The 20640-nt window shown below is 30.9% G+C and overlaps 3 protein-coding genes across 3 annotated transcripts; 1 reads left to right on the forward strand and 2 right to left on the reverse strand.

The window, feature by feature from the left end:
• Positions 1 to 1854: 1854 nt before the first annotated feature.
• Positions 1855 to 9288, forward strand: MKS88_002492 (ATP-dependent RNA helicase DHX57; the record flags this gene model as incomplete). The annotated part of the gene is made up of 1 exon (XM_067215506.1): positions 1855 to 9288. The coding sequence occupies one exon, from the start codon at positions 1855 to 1857 to the stop codon at positions 9286 to 9288; it is 7434 nt and encodes a 2477-aa protein (XP_067073926.1).
• A 1099-nt stretch (positions 9289 to 10387) lies between these two features.
• On the reverse strand, positions 10388 to 13933 carry MKS88_002493 (parasite-infected erythrocyte surface protein; the record flags this gene model as incomplete). The annotated part of the gene is made up of 1 exon (XM_067215507.1): positions 10388 to 13933. The coding sequence occupies one exon, from the start codon at positions 13931 to 13933 to the stop codon at positions 10388 to 10390; it is 3546 nt and encodes a 1181-aa protein (XP_067073927.1).
• Positions 13934 to 15723: 1790 nt separating this feature from the next.
• MKS88_002494 (phosphoglycerate mutase) lies at positions 15724 to 19724 on the reverse strand (the record flags this gene model as incomplete). The annotated part of the gene is made up of 2 exons (XM_067215508.1): positions 15724 to 15827; positions 16016 to 19724. 2 exons carry the CDS (start codon positions 19722 to 19724, stop codon positions 15724 to 15726), a joined length of 3813 nt encoding a protein of 1270 aa, XP_067073928.1.
• Positions 19725 to 20640: the final 916 nt, after the last annotated feature.

Genomic DNA, 20640 nt, shown 5'->3' on the forward strand with positions numbered 1-20640 from the left:
GTAAGCAGGAACTATATTAGGAGGATAAAATCTTAGAGAAAAGATAAAATGTATGAGAGGAATATATGCCTTTTTTTTTTTTTTTTTTTTTTTTTTTTTGGGGGTTCTTTCCCGACTTGTTAATATTATTTTATGGGAATCCTTCAGAACCGTTATATTATATCCCTATACTATTATAACTGTTTTAAACTCGTTTTCGAGTAGGAAAAAAAGAAAAATAAGATATTATTAGTTTGGTTCTCAATATATAATAACAAATATGTAAACGGAAAAGCATGTATCAGAAATGCTTATTTATATCTGTTTGTATATCGTTGTGTATGTAACAGTTATGCGCATATATTTATACGAGAACACAAATATGCAAATTTGTTCTACGTAGAATTAAAAAGAGAAGAAGATTGTTTTGAAAAAAACACATCACCCCCAAAAAACTGTTTGGTCGAAATATTTACATATGTTAAGTATGCATGTATGTTCGTGCGACTGCACATATATTTGCACGTATGTATGCATTTATCGCCTGTGCAACAATGTTCAAACGAAAGGGCGTACCTGGGGATTATATAATATATTTGCCCCTTTTAATTTTGAACACTTCATTTTGTTCTTTTTCCTCTCTAATTTGTTTTTCGGTTTTAACTAGGGGAGAAATATTTGTACGTATTTATATAGGTAGTTGTACATACTATTTTTTTGCTCCTTTTGCTAATATTTGAGTATGTTTTTTAGTTTATTTTTATGTCCTCTTGCATTTATTATTTTTTTTTTTTTTTTTTATTATATTATATTATATTAAATTTATATTATTATCTACACTTATTTTTATAAAAAAAAAAAAAAAAAAAAAGTTGTCATCCTATACACCTTAAAAGAGTTTTAAATTTCTCCTTTATTTTTCATTATATTTTTTTAATGTTTTATTTTTGAGTAGTGTTCATTGCATAATTTGAATATCTTAATAAGGTTTTTTCTTTTTTTTTTTTTTTTTTTTTTTTTTTTTTTTTTTTTTTTCTTTTTCTTTTTCTTTTTTCTCGTTTTTTGCAAATATTTTTTCAAATTCTTTATACACTTCTTCCCTCATTTTTTATAAATTTCTCCCCATATTTTTTGTTTATTTATTCCTGCATTTTTTATTTATTTCATTCGTCATTTTTTTTAAATTTCTTTTCTGATCTTTTATAAAATTCTTCACTCATTTTTTATATATTTCTTGCCTTATTTTTTATTCATTTTTATATACCTTTTTCTCCTTTTCTATATCACCATCTTTTTGCATTTTGTCCATGCCCCTTTTGAACATATGTGTTTATGGCATAAATTTTACAATCTTGTATTACACTATTTATATAAATAAATTTTATATTAATATATATGATATGTACATACGTAATATATATATATATATATATATATATATATGCATATTTATTTATCCATTTATCCCTTTTTAAATGATTACCTCTATAAAAGTAGGCTTGTGAATGTTAATTGTATTTTCCCTTTTTACAAATCTTTCGCATTTAATTTATTTTTAATAATCCTTCATAGGCCTGCATAAGCCAGGAAAAATCTGCAATTCATTGAATGCCCACGTTGATGATTACCTTTTCATACATTCTGAGGCTGAAAACGTTTACTCGATACTTTTCTGCTTCTTCTTATTCTCTACCCTTTTTACCAGTTTGGCAGTACAATCAGCTTCTCACACCCGTACCATCTGCTTGTCTTATTTTCCACTGAGAGTATTCGTACAAATATATTTAGGATGTTAAAAAAAGGAGGTAGATGAGATTACACCACTAAGTTTGCTAATTGTACATATGACACGTTACAGCAATATTAAAAGTTAATATGAAATGTAACAACACGATAGGTAAGAAAAGAAGGTATACAGTCAAGCCAAATCATTTAAACACATTAACCAAAAAGAGGTTCTCATACTGTTATAACGACCATATTGATAATGATAAAGGAATGGTATATCAAAAAAAGATAAATCAAGATTTACATAAAATGAATTCATCAAAAAGGATTAATAGATGTGCTAATGGGAAGAACAAGGAAATAGAAGAAATACAATTTTTTAAAAGACCCATAGGAAGTAATACTGCAATAAAAGAAAACGCATATTATAATAGAGATGAAGATATTATTAGATATAAAGAAAAGTACATGTGTGAAAATGATGATGCAAATAATGATAATGGTATCTGTGATGGCAATGATGACAGTGGCAAAAATTTATCCTACAAACAAATTTATTATAAATACAGTAATTACGATCCATGTAACGACCATTTGAAACACTCATATAATACAAATAGTGTGCACAGTACAAATGGATGTTACGTGGTGAAAAGTGTTCACATGATGGACGGTAAACATATAGACAATAATGATAATAACAGTTACAATGGGAATGAATGTAGAAGTAATAAATATAAAGGAACGAATTCTAATCCCTTTTTCAGTGTTGTGAACGGGGCTCAGTCTCTGAAGGAAAACAGTATGAACAGTACGCGGATAAATGCATCTGATGTTAGGGGGAGTGATGTGCACAATAATAATAGGAGTAGTAACAGTTTTATTGGCAATAGCATCGATAAGAATAGTGATAAGCATAACCCAGTTGAGGTGAACTGTTCAGAACCCAATAACAACGTAAAGGGGGAGGATTATATATTGCAGGATAGCAGAAACGACAATTTGTATTTTTTTGAAAATGAAGAATATGAACTAGTTAGGAAAAATATTGAGGAAAGTAGAAATCGAGCTGACGATTTATCACATCTAGTTGATAAAACAATGGAGGATGGTATACGAAAGAATAATGATCATTTGAAAAAAATAGAAGGGGGATGTACAACAAATGACAAAGTAAATTATGCAATGGATAACGGTAGTTATAAAGACGGTTGTAATGGAAACCATAATGAGGATGATTATTATAATTATGTACAAAATAATGAGGAAAGAGAACTTAATTATGAGCATAACATGAATAATCTCCTTAATTATAATTACGGTGGTGTTTATAATGAAAATTGTTCACTGCCAAAAAATTATAAGAATGACTCGGGGAAGTATAACAATTATAACTGTATTTATGAAAATTATAATAGCAAGTACGGACAGAGTTATGCTAAAGGTATTGAGGGGAATGATGATCCTAAGCATGAAGCATACAAACGAATTTCCCCATTAAGGCGTAATACAGCAAATAGAACTACTGATGAAAATATGATGTGTAATGAGTGGGAGAGAGATGATTTATCTTTTCATTGCCAGCCATATGAAGCAGTTAGTAATGAGAGAAAGGTAAAAGGAAGTTTAGGTATACACGCAGATAACAGTTGGAATTATCGCCCTAACAGGCCTAATCAGACAAATCAGCATCATAATAGGCCATATCAGCCTAATCTATCTTACCTTCATCGGCATTCCTATGAGCATAAAACGAAACAGGGAAACTACAACAGGGACTCAAGAAGACACAGTAAATATGACAGAGACTCAGAAAGGTGCATATCCAATTTTGAAGCAAGCGATGGGACTGGAAATAGGAATGGAAATGGACATAGAGATAGAGAAAATAAAACAAGAAGAAAGGATAACAGAATAGGGGGTAAATATCGAAATGGTTATGTAAATTATAGGCATGGAAACAGTATGTATTATAAAGAGGCAGACAGTAACTGTAATGGTAGTAGCACTATCCACAGGAGCAGCTGCTATGATAATAATAGCAAGAGGGATATTCAAAGGAATGCCCTTCACAGGGGCAGTAGTGCATGTTCACCGAGAGCGAACAATGCTCCATTTGCAAACATTGAAGGGGATGATGTTTGCGAATCAGATCCCCCTCATTTGGTAGATGAACATATAAAGGAAAATAAAAATTGTTTAGTTAGAAAGAAAATATTGTTGACTGAAGATATTAGAAATAATGCTCAAAAGAATATAGAGAGATTGTCGATTTACAAATTGAGAGAAGATATCTTAAGGATGGTAGAAGCAAATGACATTACGTTTATTCATGGTGAAACGGGGTCAGGTAAATCTACATGTGTTCCGAGATTTTTACTAGAAGATATTTTAAAAAAAAATAAAAAAAAAATAAATATTATTGTAACTGAGCCAAGAAGAATTGCTTGTATAGCTTTATCAAAAATATTATCAGAACTGACTAATGAAAAGTTAGGTGGTAAGATAGGATATAGAATATCAGGTGAATCTTTATATGACCCCGAGAAAACTGTTATCACATATATAACTATAGGGTATTTATTTAAACTATTTTTGCATCATAAAAATATATACAAAAGGTTTACACATGTAATTATTGATGAAATACATGATCGAAGTATACTCTTAGATATTGTATTATTATTTATAAAATTATATTTACATAATAAGGATAAGGAGGAGCACATGTTTAAATTAATTATTATGTCAGCAACTATGCAGAGAGATTTATTTTATTCCTACTTCCAGCATGATAATATAAAGATGGATAGCATATTTATAGGTACGAAAATTTATAATATAGATACATTTTACATAGAAGATATTATAGAATACGCAAGGAAGGGCATGAGCAATGCTAGTGTTGCAAGCAGCAGTGGTGGTGATGGAAGTGGTAACGGCATTGTTGATGATACAGAAGACACGAAGACGGAGCATGTGCACGAAAGAGTAATAGAGTACATCCTTAGAAAAAAGAATTATACAAAGCTGGAGCTGTCGAAAAATTCAGAAATGTTGTTATACAAAATAAAAAATGAATATGATAAGAATATACACATGTTTAATAATAAAAATTTGATTCATTCAGAGAACAGAGATTTAGATGTAGATGAAATAATTCCAGCGAATGTTTTTTCAAATATATCTACGCTTTGTTTAGACTTAGTATACAATTTATGTTTAAAGGGGGATAGCGTTTTAATATTCCTGTCTGGTATGCAAGATATAACGGACATGTATCATCAATTAAGTATGACTATAAATAATGGAGGTCATAATTATAATGTTAAATTCCATATTCATATGTTACATAGTTGTTTATATGATAATACTATTAGTAAATTAAAAGGAAATGACTCTGATATCAAGATTTTTTTATCCTCAAATATTGCCGAGAGTTCTATTACTATTCCTAATGTAAGACTAGTTATTGATTTTTGTATTCAAAAAAATATTGAATATAATACGAAAAAAAAAGCGCATATTTTAGTGAAAAAATGGATAAACAAATCTTCCATGGAACAAAGGAAAGGTAGGTGTGGTAGAACTTGTCATGGTATATGCATTAGAATGATCAGTAAGCACTTTTTAAACTTATTAAGGGACCACAAGTTATCGGAAATATATACGCACAGTTTGCACTTGTTATATTTGTATATTTTGAAGAGCATGCCAGTGTTAAATACTCTATTGGGAAGAAGAGGTCAGTGTATTAGCGAAAGGGATGGTGAAACTGCTATTAGCACTAGTGCTGTATTTAGTAGCGGAACCACTGAGAATGGGAGGATGATGAATGAGAAAGGAATGAAGAACAGGCTAAATATATATCACGTTCTGGGTATGATTATAGAAAAACCATCTAGGGAAAAAATCAAAAATACTAGATACGAATTAGAACAAATGAAGGCCATTATAAAAATAAAAGATAAAATAATTATTTCAATTATTGGACAAATAATGATACGATTTAATTTAAGTTTTAACTTATGTAAATTACTATTATATGGAGTTATATTAGACTTAACATTTGATACTATAATAATTATTAGTATATTAAATACAAATGATATATTCCCTACATTTAATTTATATTCCTCTAGAAATATTTATTCATATGGTGTATTCTTAGAATTATTATTAAAACAAAAAGAATATTTTGATGGAAAAACATATTCAGAACCAATCATGTTAAGAAATGTTTTTATAGAATGGTTATGCATATTTTTACTTTACATTCAAGAGTTAAGAAAGAAAAACAAATTTAATAAAAACGATTTGAAAAATTATTACATTCATACATGTTCCATCATGAATAAAAAAAATTATATAAATGTGAAGAAATTACTATGTGTAATCAATAGCGTCGAAAATATGTGTAGAAAAATGCTTAAAATAGTTAGCTATGGCAGCAATGCGTATAGGTCCACCCGCTATTTGTTGAATTTGCTAAGGGGGGAAATAGGGAAGGTTAGAAGTGATCAGAGAGGGATTAATGGCCTAGACGAAAATCATAATGTGAGCAGTGTAAATAGGATGAGAGAGAAGGAGAAGGAGAAGGAGGAGGATGTAAATATGTGGAGTAGTGGTAACATGGGGGATGATGTGAATGAGGGAAATGTCTTTCGTATAGTAAGCAAGTACGCGCATTATGATCACCACACGAATGAAAATCTTTACTTGAAGTTTTTATTCGCCTTAGCTTTTTCCCCTCTCTTTATACACGGTACCCCTAATCTATCACTTAAAGACATGAATGAGGGAAAAAAGAAGAGCAAAAAGTTATTGAGTGTGTTAAATTTTATGACTGAAAGGAGGTTAAATACGAAAGACTGCATATATTTTAGCGGTGTAAACATATTCGACATAAATATTTTGAAAAGGGGGTTATATATCATGTGTCCATACTTATCGCTCGATGTTTATCACAATAGAGGTATGTACATCGTTCATTTTAACAACAAGGGTGTGAACAGTTACCTGAACGGGTTAAGAAGTTGCCATAGAGGCAGTTATCAAAGTGGAAACCGAAGCAGCAATGCAGATATCCATGCGAATTACCCTGTTTGCACACATGACTACATGGACAGTCAAAGATATGAAGACACGGGTGGTAATCTCTACGTTGTCCATGATGATTACCGAAACAACGGTACTGCTACTATTACTACGACTACGACTAATACTTCTAGTACTATTACTACTAGCACTGCCACCTCTCCCCTGTTAATGAAAAATCTTCACATAAATGGAAACAGTGCAAATGGTTCGTATCATACCCTAAATAGAATGATTAAAAATGGTAACAACAACCAGTTTGCTCTAAATGAATTTAACAGCTTTTCTTCAAATGGGATAAATATGAAACAGTGCACAGAAATAATAGAAATGATTAGAGCTGAACTGATTTACATGTATAATAATAATGTCGAAAGAAATATTTTTACAAATTTTTATAATAACATTCTAAACCTAATACTAGACGTGCATGCATATGTGCCAGTGTGCATAAATAAAAAAGATGAAATTAATAATGTGTTTTTATGTACAAGTATTATTAACATGTTTTCAAATGGGAGATGGTCCTTCCCCATGCCACTGTATAACAGTAGCGGTAGAAGTAATAGTAGTAGTGTTCGTGGTGGTAAAGGCATAAACGATGTGAATGACTATTTCGTTCATAAGTACGAACTGAAGAAGCCGAAGCATTTGTTTCTAGTCAAGTGGCTTCTTCTAGACAAAGATAACTACAAAATAAAAAAGGGAAAAAATGGAAAAAATGGAAAACAGGGTGGTGGTAATAGTAATAGTAGTAGGGGAAAAGGCTTAGAGAAGTGCGAAAAAGAGGCCATGATGGACAGTGCGCAAGATGGCAGTAGTAGCAGAAGCAGCAGTAGTAGTAGTAGAAATGGGAGAGATGCCGCTGATACCTCTAATCGCAGTGATAAAGAAGGAAGTTGTAACTCCCCAGGGGAAGTGAAAAACAGCTCCAACAACAACAACAACAACAACAACAACAACAACAACAATAACAACAACAATAACAACAATAACAACAACAATAACAACAATAACCCGTATAGAAAAACAGATGATCCTATCGTGGACGACGTAAAGGTTGAGGAGGAGAGGGATGACAAAGGCGGATCAAGCAGCACGTACAGCACATTGAACAAAAAAAGCAAACAAAAAAAATTAAAGTGCAATTTGAATTTTAGGTCAGTACTTGGTTTTTTATCTCTATGTCCATTTAGTTATGACCCGAAAAAAAATATATATGAAAATCAGGCATCTGAAATTTTTGCTGTTTGTGCAAGTATTGATTACAATTGTGCTAATATCTCATATACATGGGTAAATTACGCTACAGTTATTCCAATGGCTTATTTTCTTACCTTCTTTTTAACATCCTTACCATTTCATGATAATATAATTTTTCAAACGAGTACAAATTTACTTGGGTGTGATATACTATCAGTGAAAATCTTTGATTCAAAAGAAATAATTTTTATTAACACGAAAAACAATAAATCCAAGTTGAAGTCCAAGACATATCCCGGTGGTAGTAATACCAGCTCAGAAGCCATAGGCGATAATGTAAGGGGTGCTCGTGTTAATAAGTTTGACTTACTGCGGATTAATTATGTGAGATATTGTCTTTCGAAAATTTTACTCACACTTACCTTGTCGTATAACAACCATGATGAGAACAAAAAGAAGCAGCAGGAACATCAGAAGCAACATCACCTGCTGGAGTTGCCTCTACCGTTATCACAGTTGAGTAACTATGACAACATACCTCTATTTGTGAAGGATAAAAACAGGGATGAGATGTCCGAATGGACAGAAGGCAGAAATGTGGAGGAGGAAGGAAATCCGTATGAACGTAGTACTATAATAGAGCACCAGAAGAAGGGAGAGAAGAAGCAAATGGAGGAAAACGAGACGGAAGAAGAGGAAGGAGGAGGGGGCTATTTCAGTGAGGACGATGTCATGAGTGATATTGAAGAAAATAATGTATTGAGGGAAAATTTATATTTAAAAAAGATTGTTCATAATATGATAAATGAAAATAATAGTGAAAAAATTAATTATAATGATTATTCTGTCGAAAATAATACTAATAATAACTTTGATGATGACAGAATATTTGATATGTCCATTTTATGTGAGGATGAAAATTTGGAAATTTTAAATAATAAATGGAATAATTACAAAGGAGAAAGACTAATTAAAGCATACAGTTACCTGTACAACGTTTTAACAAGAAAAAAAGATTCTTTTTATGAATCTAAAGATATTAAAGAAAAGTCTTTAAACTCTTTTGAAGCTGTAAAAAACTGTTATATGAATAACAATTTTGTGGTTCAAGTTACAAATGGAATGAATGCATATACTAATTCTGATTCTGAGGACTATATTTTCTTTCAGCCTGTTAATATCTCGGCGATTCGGAACGCAAATTTTCAGTTGAGGTCTATGTATTACAGGGAATGTTCTCCCGACTTGTCGTACAACCAAGCAGGGAGGAAAAGCGGCTAGACGGCTTGGTGTTGCAAAAAAAAAAAAAAAAAAAAAAAAAAAAAAAAAAAATTTAGGAAAGACTTATGTGGAGACTTTCTTTTTATATACAAACATACGCATACATATACACATACACATAATCATACATTTATATATAAATACGCCATATATGTATGACTTAGAAAAACAGCGAGAGCGCAATGCTTGTTTATTTTTGTTGAAAAGCAAGTTCTTAATTCTTTGTTTGTTTTTGTATATAAATGCTGAATAAAGGAAAGTAACGTTGGAATTGCTTGTCATTCCTCAATACCTTTTTTTTTTTTTTTTTTTTAATGCATTCATTTATATGAGACTATTTCGTTTTGCACATGGTAGGGGATATCTCACCCGCGAAACAGTTTGTCCGTTTTTTTAAAAAAATAAATAAATAAAAGAAAGAACAATAAAACGAAGCAAAATAAATCAAAAAAAAAAAAAAAAAAATAAAAAAGATAAAGTATAACAAAATAAACTTTGTTTATGCGTGTGTAATTAACAAAATTGCTCATATGAAATAATAATTTAACATTGCTCCGTATGATTGATGTTTCTTGTGGTGCTTCTTTTTTTTTTTTTTTTTTTCAACAACTGAGATATTTTTTGTATTCAAGTAGTACATAATAAAAGAAAAAGCACTTCGATTAGATTCAAAATGTATGCACCATTATTTTAAAAGCCGATTAAAAGGGATCAACAACAAATAGGTCTCTCCATTTCGATTTTACCCAAACACATGCTGTATTTTTTTCAAGATAATACGGGAAAAAATGACAAATTCGTGGCTTGTATGATAACTATAACTATGTACATATACGTAGGGACGGACAAACGCACACAAGTTTGAATTTGTCAAGTTTTAATACTCCACAAATTATGCAATTTCGAAGTAAGGCGTCGCTGCTGCTTATCAGCAAAAATTTTATACATATAGATGCATACATACATATATATGTGGACTTTTGAGAATGTAAAAAAAAAAAAAAAAAAAAAAAAAAGACCGTACGAAAAAGCAAATTTTCTACAAAAAGCTTCTTAACATGTTTTCCTTTGGAAGAGACAAAACTGGAGCTCTCCAATTTTACAATTCATCATTGTTGTGTTCATTTGGGTTGACATTTGAAGTTTCTCCCTTGTCAGGAGGAGTTGGACCAGCCAATTCGTCCTTGCTTTCAGGTCTGCTTTTATTTGATGACCAGCTGCTCTTCTTTTCACTACTTCTTTTTTGAGTCCTTATTTGTTCTAAGAATTCATCATAGTCATAATAATCTTCATTAAATTCGTCCACCTCATCCGATTCATCCGATTCATCCGATTCGTCCACCTCATCCGCTTCATCCGCTTCATCCACTTCATCCGCTTCATCCACTTCATCCACTTCATCCGTTTCATCTCTCTGTTTTCCTTCCAACGAGGGTGGTGAATCTACCTCCCTCCTCTGAACGTAATTATTTGTATACATTTTTTTTCTTTTTTTCCTCCCCCTTGTATTGGTGTTAGCCCCCGATTTTTGAAAATATACCCTTTCTTGTACTTCCTTCATAAAGAATTTGTTCAAATTGAATATACGCTTGTATTTTGTACTTGATTGGATCTTATCATACATCTTATTAATAACTTTGAATAAATCTTTTAGTAATTTATTGGTATCGTTTTTGTCTAATTTGGTAAGGTAAAAGTAATAGTGAAACACATGGTCGGTAAAATTTTTATGATTTCTGTCTAAGTAGTCTATATAGGAATCTCTACTTGTCGTAGTTGCTTCTTTATTGTAGTTTACTAAATGATGAAAAAACAATTTCTTTGTTTCTTCAGGTGTGTTTTCTTTATTTAATTTGTTAAAACTTATTGGCACGAGTGTATTTAAATATATTTTATTATATTCATGGGGGCTATTTTGAAAAAATCCTTCAAAATTTATTGGCAATATATTTAAATTTTTCATCCATTCACCTAAAATTATATCATCTGCATATGAACTATTCAAAGGACAAGTGCAATTATTACAAGAGTAAATTCTTTTTACCGCTTCATCGTTCATTAATATTCCTGCACCTCCTGTTAAGTAATCATAATGAAATTTGCCTTCATCCGCGGATGAGAAATAATTATAACGATTACCCAGATAAATAGGAGTAACATCATATGCACTGTTGGATGTTACCCCTGTGTTTGCTCCACTACCTTTTTTGCAATATATCGGAATATAATCATACTTTTTCAACAGCATAATGGTCTCTAAATAATTTCGTTTTATATAATTATACAAACGCAATGATTTATTGTTCGGAAAATTTTGAAGAAAAGAAGCTTCACTGTCTTTTAAAAACTCAAAGCTTTTCACATACTTGTCATACATGTACTTCCTCGAATGAATACATCCATTTAATGTTAAGTTAATTACATCAACTAAATTTTTTGTATTTACAAATGTATCATCATCAGCAATAAAAAAAAATCTTTTTCTCGAATTTTTATCAATATACTCTTCATAAAAATAATAAATCATATGCTTTAACTTTTCACATAATCCATCTTTTGTAGTAATTTCTTTGTTGTAATATAATAATGTATCATATGTAGAACTCTCTTTATCTGACATGTATATTACATCTATATGAACATCCTCTGAGTCAAATGCACTTTTTAAATATTCCATATTAAGTACATGTGTTCCTGCTTTTTCTTCTTTTAATTTACTGTCATATTTAAAATTCTGGAAAATCTTTTTGGTATTTTCTTTATTATCATATGTATTTTTTATATGTGGTATTCTATCGTTTTCTATATTTATACTTGTTTTAACCCCTATTAATAAATTTTGATAACTTAAATTATTTTCATTTTCATCTAATAACTTATCATATTTGTTATTTATTCTGTTTAGCTTCATTTTGTACTCATCCAACGACTTGAACTCTATTCCTTCTGTTTCAACCATATACTGTTTCAACTTCAAATCGTTTTCGATACTCATCATGTGGAATTTATCGAAATCGACGAACGACTCCCTCTTTGATCTGATAGAGTAACTCACACAGGTAGACACGGGGTAAAACAGGTTGAAGTAGCCGAGCACCACGTCCACCGCGTCCTCGCATTGTTCATTGGAGGATTGTTCATTGGAGGATTGTTCGTTGGAGGATTGTTCGTTGGAGGATTGTTCATTGGAGGATTGTTCGTTGGAGGATTGTTCATTGGAGGATTGTTCATTGGAGGATTGTTCGTTGGAGGATTGTTCATTGGAGGATTGTTCGTTGGAGGATTGTTCGTTGGAGGATTGTTCATTGGAGGATTGTTCGTTGGAGGATTGTTCGTTGGAGGTCTGCTTATCATTGCTCCGTGTATCTTGGCTAAGCTTATCACCGCCTTGTTTCCCCCCCTGTATGGTCCAATTTGTGCCAGATACCTCTGCCTTGCTATCTTTAAACAAATGCAAAATTTGATCGCGTTTGTAAATTTCAAAATCGCTCATTTCGTTGTCCAGTAGGTGCACATTGCTCTCATCACTCAAGCAGCAATTGTCAAAGTGTGTTAACTGTACATTGAAATGTTCATCAACATATTTCGTTATTTCGAAAATAGGATCAGGGTGTATATTAGAAGAGAAATAATGTTCATCTTTCTCCTTCGACTTTTGAAAATGGTCATAAACATTTTTCAACAATACTAAATCTATTATGATGCCACTATTAAGAGAGGGGAAAAGAAAATCTTTATTTAAATGATTGTTGTGAAGTACAGACGGGTTTTTATCATTAAACCCATACCCGATAAGTAACCCCTTGTAAGTATCATTCTCAATGATATACTTATCACTACCATTATCATCGTTATTTAAAAAAAATTTCTTTTCTCTTTGGAGCATCTCTTCTATATTATTTAAATGATTATTTTTACCATTGCTGTTTTTACTTAATACATTATTCATTCTTTGCTTTTCTTCGACTTTTTCTTTCACTTGTCTGTTGTATTCTTCCAGTATCGCCTTAACATGTATGTTTCCCTTTTTGTAAATGGATTCATTGTATATGTACTTATCCAGCATTCGAAGGAACAACTCAAGGTTCTGTGGATGTATGCGGGAGTAAGCTGTCCCGATGTATATATACCGAATGGTCTTTCCTTTGTTTACACCGTTTGCTGCTCCATTTGCTGCTCCATTTGATGCTCCATTTGCTGCTCCATTTGATGCTCCATTTGCTGCTCCATTTGCTGCTCCATTTGCTGCTCCGTTTGCTGCTTCATTTGCTGCTCCATTTGCTGCTCCATTTGCTGCTCCATTTGATGCTCCATTTGATGCTCCATTTGATGCTCCGTTTACATCTTTCCCTTTTATTTGCTCGTATGTATCAGCTAACAGGTGAAAGATACTAGTGTGCTTTAAATTTTGCAGGTTGAGAAGTTCCTCATCAAGAGTATACAAATTGGTGTCAAGCTCCAAATCGAATATTAGACTATGTAGTAAACGTTCACCGAAGGTTAGATGGACTATGGGTTCGTTTAATATTATAAACTTTGTTTTATTTCTTATATTTCTAAATAGTTTATCCTTAATGGTATTGCATTTTACATATGCCAAATATAAAGTACATATCAAACAAAAAAGTACTTTCGTTATTTTCATATTTTTTAAATGATAAATTTTCTCTTTAGGTACATATGCGTCACAGGCTTTTCCTGTTCTTGTACCCCTTTCGAAATGTATGTATTTGGAAGTAGTACTAGGAACATGCGCACCTTACTCATGTATGAATGGCCTATGTGCAAATGTACGCATATATACGTATATATGCATATATAAAAAATACTTGTAACAAGCTCAAGCACAAGTGTGTATTTAAAATGGGTTACTAATTACACAATTGATGAGAGTGTAAACGAATAAAAAAAAAAAAAAAAAAAAAAAAAAAGGAAGGAGTAGAATTGTTTGAACTCATTATGTCAGAGTGTGAATGCCTGACTACAAATAGGAACACAATGAGAAGAAGCGGACCAGGAAAAAAAGCTTTATCTGTTAATACATGTATGCGCTTATGCGGATATTCGCTTATGCGTGTGGAGAAGTGCTATTCTGGAAATCTAATTTTATGAAACCATTTTTTGACAAGCAAACAGTGCAAAGCAGTAAAGTTAAACTCTGAAAAGGCTAAACCAAATTTATTCCATAAGCCCAAAAAAAAAAAAAAAAAAAAAGTAAACTTTTAGAACTCGAACAATTTGAATTAAAACCTCAAAGTGGCTACCCCCACTTTATTTTATCGTTAATAAAAAAAAAAAAAAATTGAAAAGAAATGGGCCAAATGAACATACGCGGTGAAGAGGCAAGATTTAAATTAAAAGATTTTATTCTCAAAATGGAAAAAAAAATACATGCACACAATTTAATTGTTATTCCTATTTTAATTGCTAAGAAAAAGAAAAAAAATGCGCCTTTGTCGGATGAAGCGAAAGAGGACACTGAAGGTCTACTTACACAACAATAAATGGATGGGCGTAAATAAATGTGTGTAAATGGATAAACATAAATGGATGGGCGTATATGGCTTAACGTAATACATTACTATTCCTCTGAGCAAGTAATATATATTCAAAAAGTGAATGCACGAGGCGTACTTACACGTTTAAGGAGATTGCTAGCATTTTTGCGCATACATTTACATATAATGCTCATATATATATACTTATAATGCGCATATATATATACTTATAATGCGCATATATATATACTTATAATGTGCATATATATATACTTATAATGCGCATATATATATACTTATAATGTGCATATATATATACTTATAATGTGCATATATACATATGATTGTATGATCCATATGTAATGTCTGCTCTCTTCCCGAATCAATGAGTTTCCTACTTTTTACCTTATCGCTTTGAAGCATTTTAAAAGAGTAGTGCATAATAAAAGGGGAACACAAAAAATATGAATTGAAAAATGTTCTAGTCTAGCATATAAATATAATATAAACATGTTGATTCTTTACACAGTTCATTTTTTTTTTAAGAATATTTATATATATGTACCTTTATAAATTTTCATTAGATACGACATTTTACCATCAAGTGGTAAATCGCGCTAAAAAGAAATGAATAAATGTAACGCATAAACGAAAATGTACCATTAATACTGTGGGTTTTACGTTAAAAGTTTTTGTCAGGTGAAAAGCAAAGAGATCTACATTTCTGTTTTGTTTTGATTTATCATATTTTTACGTACGTGTTTACGCAGCTGTAAACGATTTTTTGTGTTGTTCATTATACTTTGCACTTTTTACTTTACTCATTATATTTTGTATTTTTTTTTTTTTTTTCTAGCTCTTTTTTCAAGTATAACCCATTCCATATAATGTATATAAGAGACGCATGAAAAAAAAAAAAAAAAAAAAAGAATAAAAATCATTTGAGAACATTTAAAATGTACACATTTTCAGCCCCTCCAGCTACTGTCAACAGGTTGTACCTTAGGTAGTTAAGATCATTCACTATTCCCTTTTTTCGACCTACAAAATAAAAAAGAAAAATGTGTGCACGTGATAGTAAAGCGAAGAGTACAGGTGCAAATAGAATAAATATTATGCAGAAGTGTATATGTGTATGTTCGTGTAAAGATATATATGCACGTATGCAAATATGTACATATATATATGTTTATATGCATAGATATGCAAGCACATGCATAGAGCAGTACCTTTCATCGCTTGGATAGGTTTATAATTTCTGGCCGCCTCTGCATAGTACAATGTGTTATTTGCAAGGACGCCTCTCTTATCACATGAGTATGTATTAATTATTTTGCTTCCCTCCGTGCTTGTGTTATTATCAATTAGATGCTCCAACTTGTTAAGTTTCTGTACAATTTTATTTGATGTATTAATGTTAAATGATTTTAAAAGATCAAGAAATGTAAGTAACTTTAATATTACAAGGCCTTCTATTTTATTTTTGCTTTTAATGAATTTATGTAAACAATGAAAGAAAAAGTAATTATCACGATAAAACATTTCGACGTTTAAGTTTTGAACAAATAGTGGAAGGGTTTTTAACACTTTAATATTCTCTTGCAAAAAGTTCTTATTCATATCACTCATAGTTTGGGCATTTGTACTAAGTACATCCTTCTTCACCTTCAGCTTCATGTGTGTCTCTTCTGTTGGTATATATATAAATTTCCTCTTAATCTGATGCTGTTCATTTTGTAGATTTTCCCCATTTTGGTAGTTCATTTCACTTTTTCTCTCATTTGTATCTTTTCGCTCCCCCTTATCATTACAATTGTTCATAGCATAGTCAGACGGGAATATTATATTTAACAAGTTTTCATTAATATGTTTACACTCTTTCTCTAAATCAAGATAAGAGTCATTGTTATCATATCTTTCTTTTAATTTTTTGAAATATTTATCGCACTTATTTTCATGTTTTTCCATGAAATGTGTATTTCTAATGCACGCAACTAAATCGATATAGCACACATTATCATCATCCATCTCAGTGTTTACAATTCGATTATATTTTTTAGTTAAATATTCTTGCAGAGAGTACAAATTCATTTTGTGAATGTTATCTTTTAAGGTCAACCAGAAGTCTTTTGATCTAATCAAATCGTTTACACTGTCGTAATTGTCTATAATTTGAATTACATTCTGCAAAAAGGGGGTCTTTTCCTTCTTAGAACTACTACTGTTAGCTTTACCGCTCCTACTACTACTCCTGCTGTTGCTGCTACAGCTGCTTCCATTTCTATTTTCATTCTCATTACCATTTCTGTCATTACTGTAGCTACCTCTTGCACATTTATCCATCCCCTGGTTCTTACCAGGAATAGGTGTATCATCATTTCTTGTAGGGATCGGTTCGACGTCTGGGAGCACTATTACGACTACATTTTGCCCCACAAAGAACCCCTTCTTGTTAAGCTCCCAAGCGCCTTTGTCCTCTGAGTACGTGAGGTATTTGCTTCCATCTACTATAACTAAATTTCTTCCAAGGTTCTGTTTATCCCTTTGTACATAGTTTTTATAAATACCGTTCGAAAAACTAACATCGGTACTGTTATTACAGTTATGTAGCAGTTTTTGTTGTTGTTGTTGTTGTTGTTGCTGTTGTTGTTGTTGTTGTTGCTGTTGTTGTTGTTGTTGCTGCTGTTGGAAATGACTATTATTACAGTCGATAAAATTCATAATTTTATCCAAATACTTTCTACTGTTTTCATTTTTTATTAACATGTCATACTGATATATAAGGACTGTACAGGCATGTAAGCACGTGAGCTCATCCATATCGTTGTAGCTGTTTAAAGTGTAAATATATTTATCTTTATAAGTTTTTTTTAAAATTTTGTTCTTGTTTTTAAAACTTAAGGGCATGGTATTTATACATACCGGTTTAACTAGCTGTAAATTAATTACATTGTTAAAAAATAAAAATATACTTGTCAAGGGTATTGTAATTTTTCTTATATCACAATTATTAAAATTTCTCTCTTCTAAATTTAAATAATCTAACAGGGCTAAAAAATGAAGAATGAAAGAGCTATGGGAAACCAACACGATGTTGTAAACTTTTTTTTGCTTGTTTTCTTTTTCATTCTTTATCATTTCATGTTTGCTTCTTTTATCGCTGCATACATCTACCTCTCTATCGTTGTTCTTTTTACTTGAATCATTTTCGACGTTTATGTTCAGCTCCTTTTTGTGTTCATCTGAATCGGTGCGAGGTAGATCATGTTCCTTTACCGATGCCCCTTCTGCAGTTACTTGCCCGTTCCGTTGGATACCCTCTTTATTCTGGGGGTCGATCGTACTTCCACCACCATTGCCGCTAACACGGCTAACATGACTAACGGCACTCCCACTGCGTCCCTCTTTGGTGCTAAGTTTTGATTGCATGCCCCTTTCGATAGACGCAAAATAGTTCAGAGACAAGGCATGAGCAAGCTTCAGAAACTGTAAACAACGACAGAATATTTGATCAGAGGATTCTCTAAATTTATCTGCCCCGATAATATCATTTTCTCCAAAGCAAACTAATTCATAGTCGTCAAAATTTTTATCACAAAACTTTTTTATTTCTGATGTTTTTGATCTCTCATCACTGTAATAATTTCCTGCCATTTCACGTACTGATTCATATATAATAATATTTTTTTTAAAATTAAAAAAATATTTCATCGTTTCTAAACATCTTTTAAGAGGTGAAGATATAATAACAAAATTATTATTTTTTTCAAAAATTCCTTTTTTATTATCTTTCTGATTATAAGATTTATTCCCACTATTATTTCTTTTCGTGGAATTATTATATAACTTAATAACATCTTGATATAATTTATTATTCTTGTCACTTCTTAACTCTTCACACATTTTTATTCCTTCCTCACTACATTTACAATCTAAAAATTTAGAATTCTTATAAATTATATCCCTAGACATATTTCCATTCTCTATAACTTCTCTATTATGTAAAGCTTCCATATGTCTAACTATATAAATTTTTATGACATAATTTTTTTTAAGTATTCCTTGTATGTACTTTCTATTTTTTTTTAAATAATGAGATGTTTTATAATATATATCATTAATTAAATTATTGCTGTAATGCGCTTTTTGTTTTTTTTGTTTCTTTTTATCATCCCCTTTGTTGTGGTCTGTACTAGCTATATATTCATAGCTGACCTTGTTAGCCTTTTCAGCACCATTATTGTTACTACCACCTCCCATACTGTTACTATTATTGTTATTGTTACTATGACTGTAATTTCCGTAATTGTAACTACTGTAATTACCGTAATTGTACCTACCGTAATTGTACCTACCGTAATTGTAATTTCCGTAATTGTAATTTCCATAATTTCCATAATTATTACTAATGCTACCCACCCCTTTTCCGTTCGAATAATCAACATAAGAATTGCTATAATAGTTCGGCTTTGCATATTTTTCAATGTTGTAATTTTCCTTGGTGTAATAATTGTATTCTCCGTAATCACCGTACGAAGTACTACTAAATTTTTTCCTGTTAAACTTGTAGTTCTTATCTCTTCCTTTTTCTGCTCTTCCTTTTTCTTCTCCTCCTTTTTCTGCTCTTCCTTTTTCTTCTCCTCCTTTTTCTGCTCTTCCTTTTTCTTCTCCTCCTTTTTCTGCTCTTCCTTTTTCTTCTCCTCCTTTTTCTTCTCCTCCTTTTTCTGCTCCTTCTTGCACTTCTTCATTCCCAGCATACTTTTTTTCACTCGAACCGTTTACATAAATCCCATTTTTGACTGTACCTCTGTCATAATTATTGTACTGATAATTCTTGTCTTTGTTAATATTATTATTTATCTTTTTTTTTTTTAATGCGAGTGCGTTCACATTAGAACTGTAAGGATGATTTCTCTCGTACGAACAGTTTCCCTTCATTTTTTCCTGTTCATCTTTTTGAAAATAAAAGTTCGTCCAGATACTTATATATAAATACGACTAAATGTGTTCGCAACAAGCTCGTATGTAACCGCTACACGTTGCAATGTAATTGGCAATAACGTCTTATAAATTTATTATAAAACTTCAGTACAATCCCTTTTTTAAATTTCATTAGCTTTATTTATTTATTTATTTATTTTATTTATTTTTTTTTTTTTGCTACATATATTTAATCGTTATTTATTCTTTTACTGTTGCTGCTTGTTCCTACATTAAATTAATTCTATATAAATTATATCAAGGTGAAAAAAAAAAATGGCATAAATGAAAAAAAAAAAAAAAAAAAAAAAAAGGTAGAGAGAAGAATAATTTTTATCAAAAAAAAAAAAAAAAAAAAAAAGAAAAACTATGAAGAATATAAAATTAGCAAAAATAATTTGTCCTATTACATGAGCAAAAAAAAAATTCATTAAATGTTTCTTTACGCGTTACATATGTATATATGCCCATATATGTACTATAGGTACGTGTATATATATATATATGCCCATATGCACGTTTGTACATATTTGTATAGTCTGCTAAGCGCTCTATACATAAAATATAAATATGACACCACAAGGAAGTACATGTAAAATAAGCGCACAAAAAAAATTACTTGGTATAAAAAAAAAAAAATAAATAAAATAATTTTGATGACGTTTTTCCTTATCTACATAAGTATATTCAAGCGTTGATTAATACGTGCACATACATATGTTACACTGAACTGCTGGAAAGATTAGCTTTCAAAAATTTTATCAAAATGATTTATATTATATTAGGAAGGATATATATACATATATGAATATGTAAGTTTAAGGAGTTATTCTGTGCTCAGCCGTATAGGCGGTACACATTACTTTACCGTATA

Source organism: Plasmodium brasilianum, chromosome 8 (assembly GCF_023973825.1).
Source record: "Plasmodium brasilianum strain Bolivian I chromosome 8, whole genome shotgun sequence".
NCBI classification, from domain to species: Eukaryota; Apicomplexa; class Aconoidasida; order Haemosporida; family Plasmodiidae; genus Plasmodium; species Plasmodium brasilianum.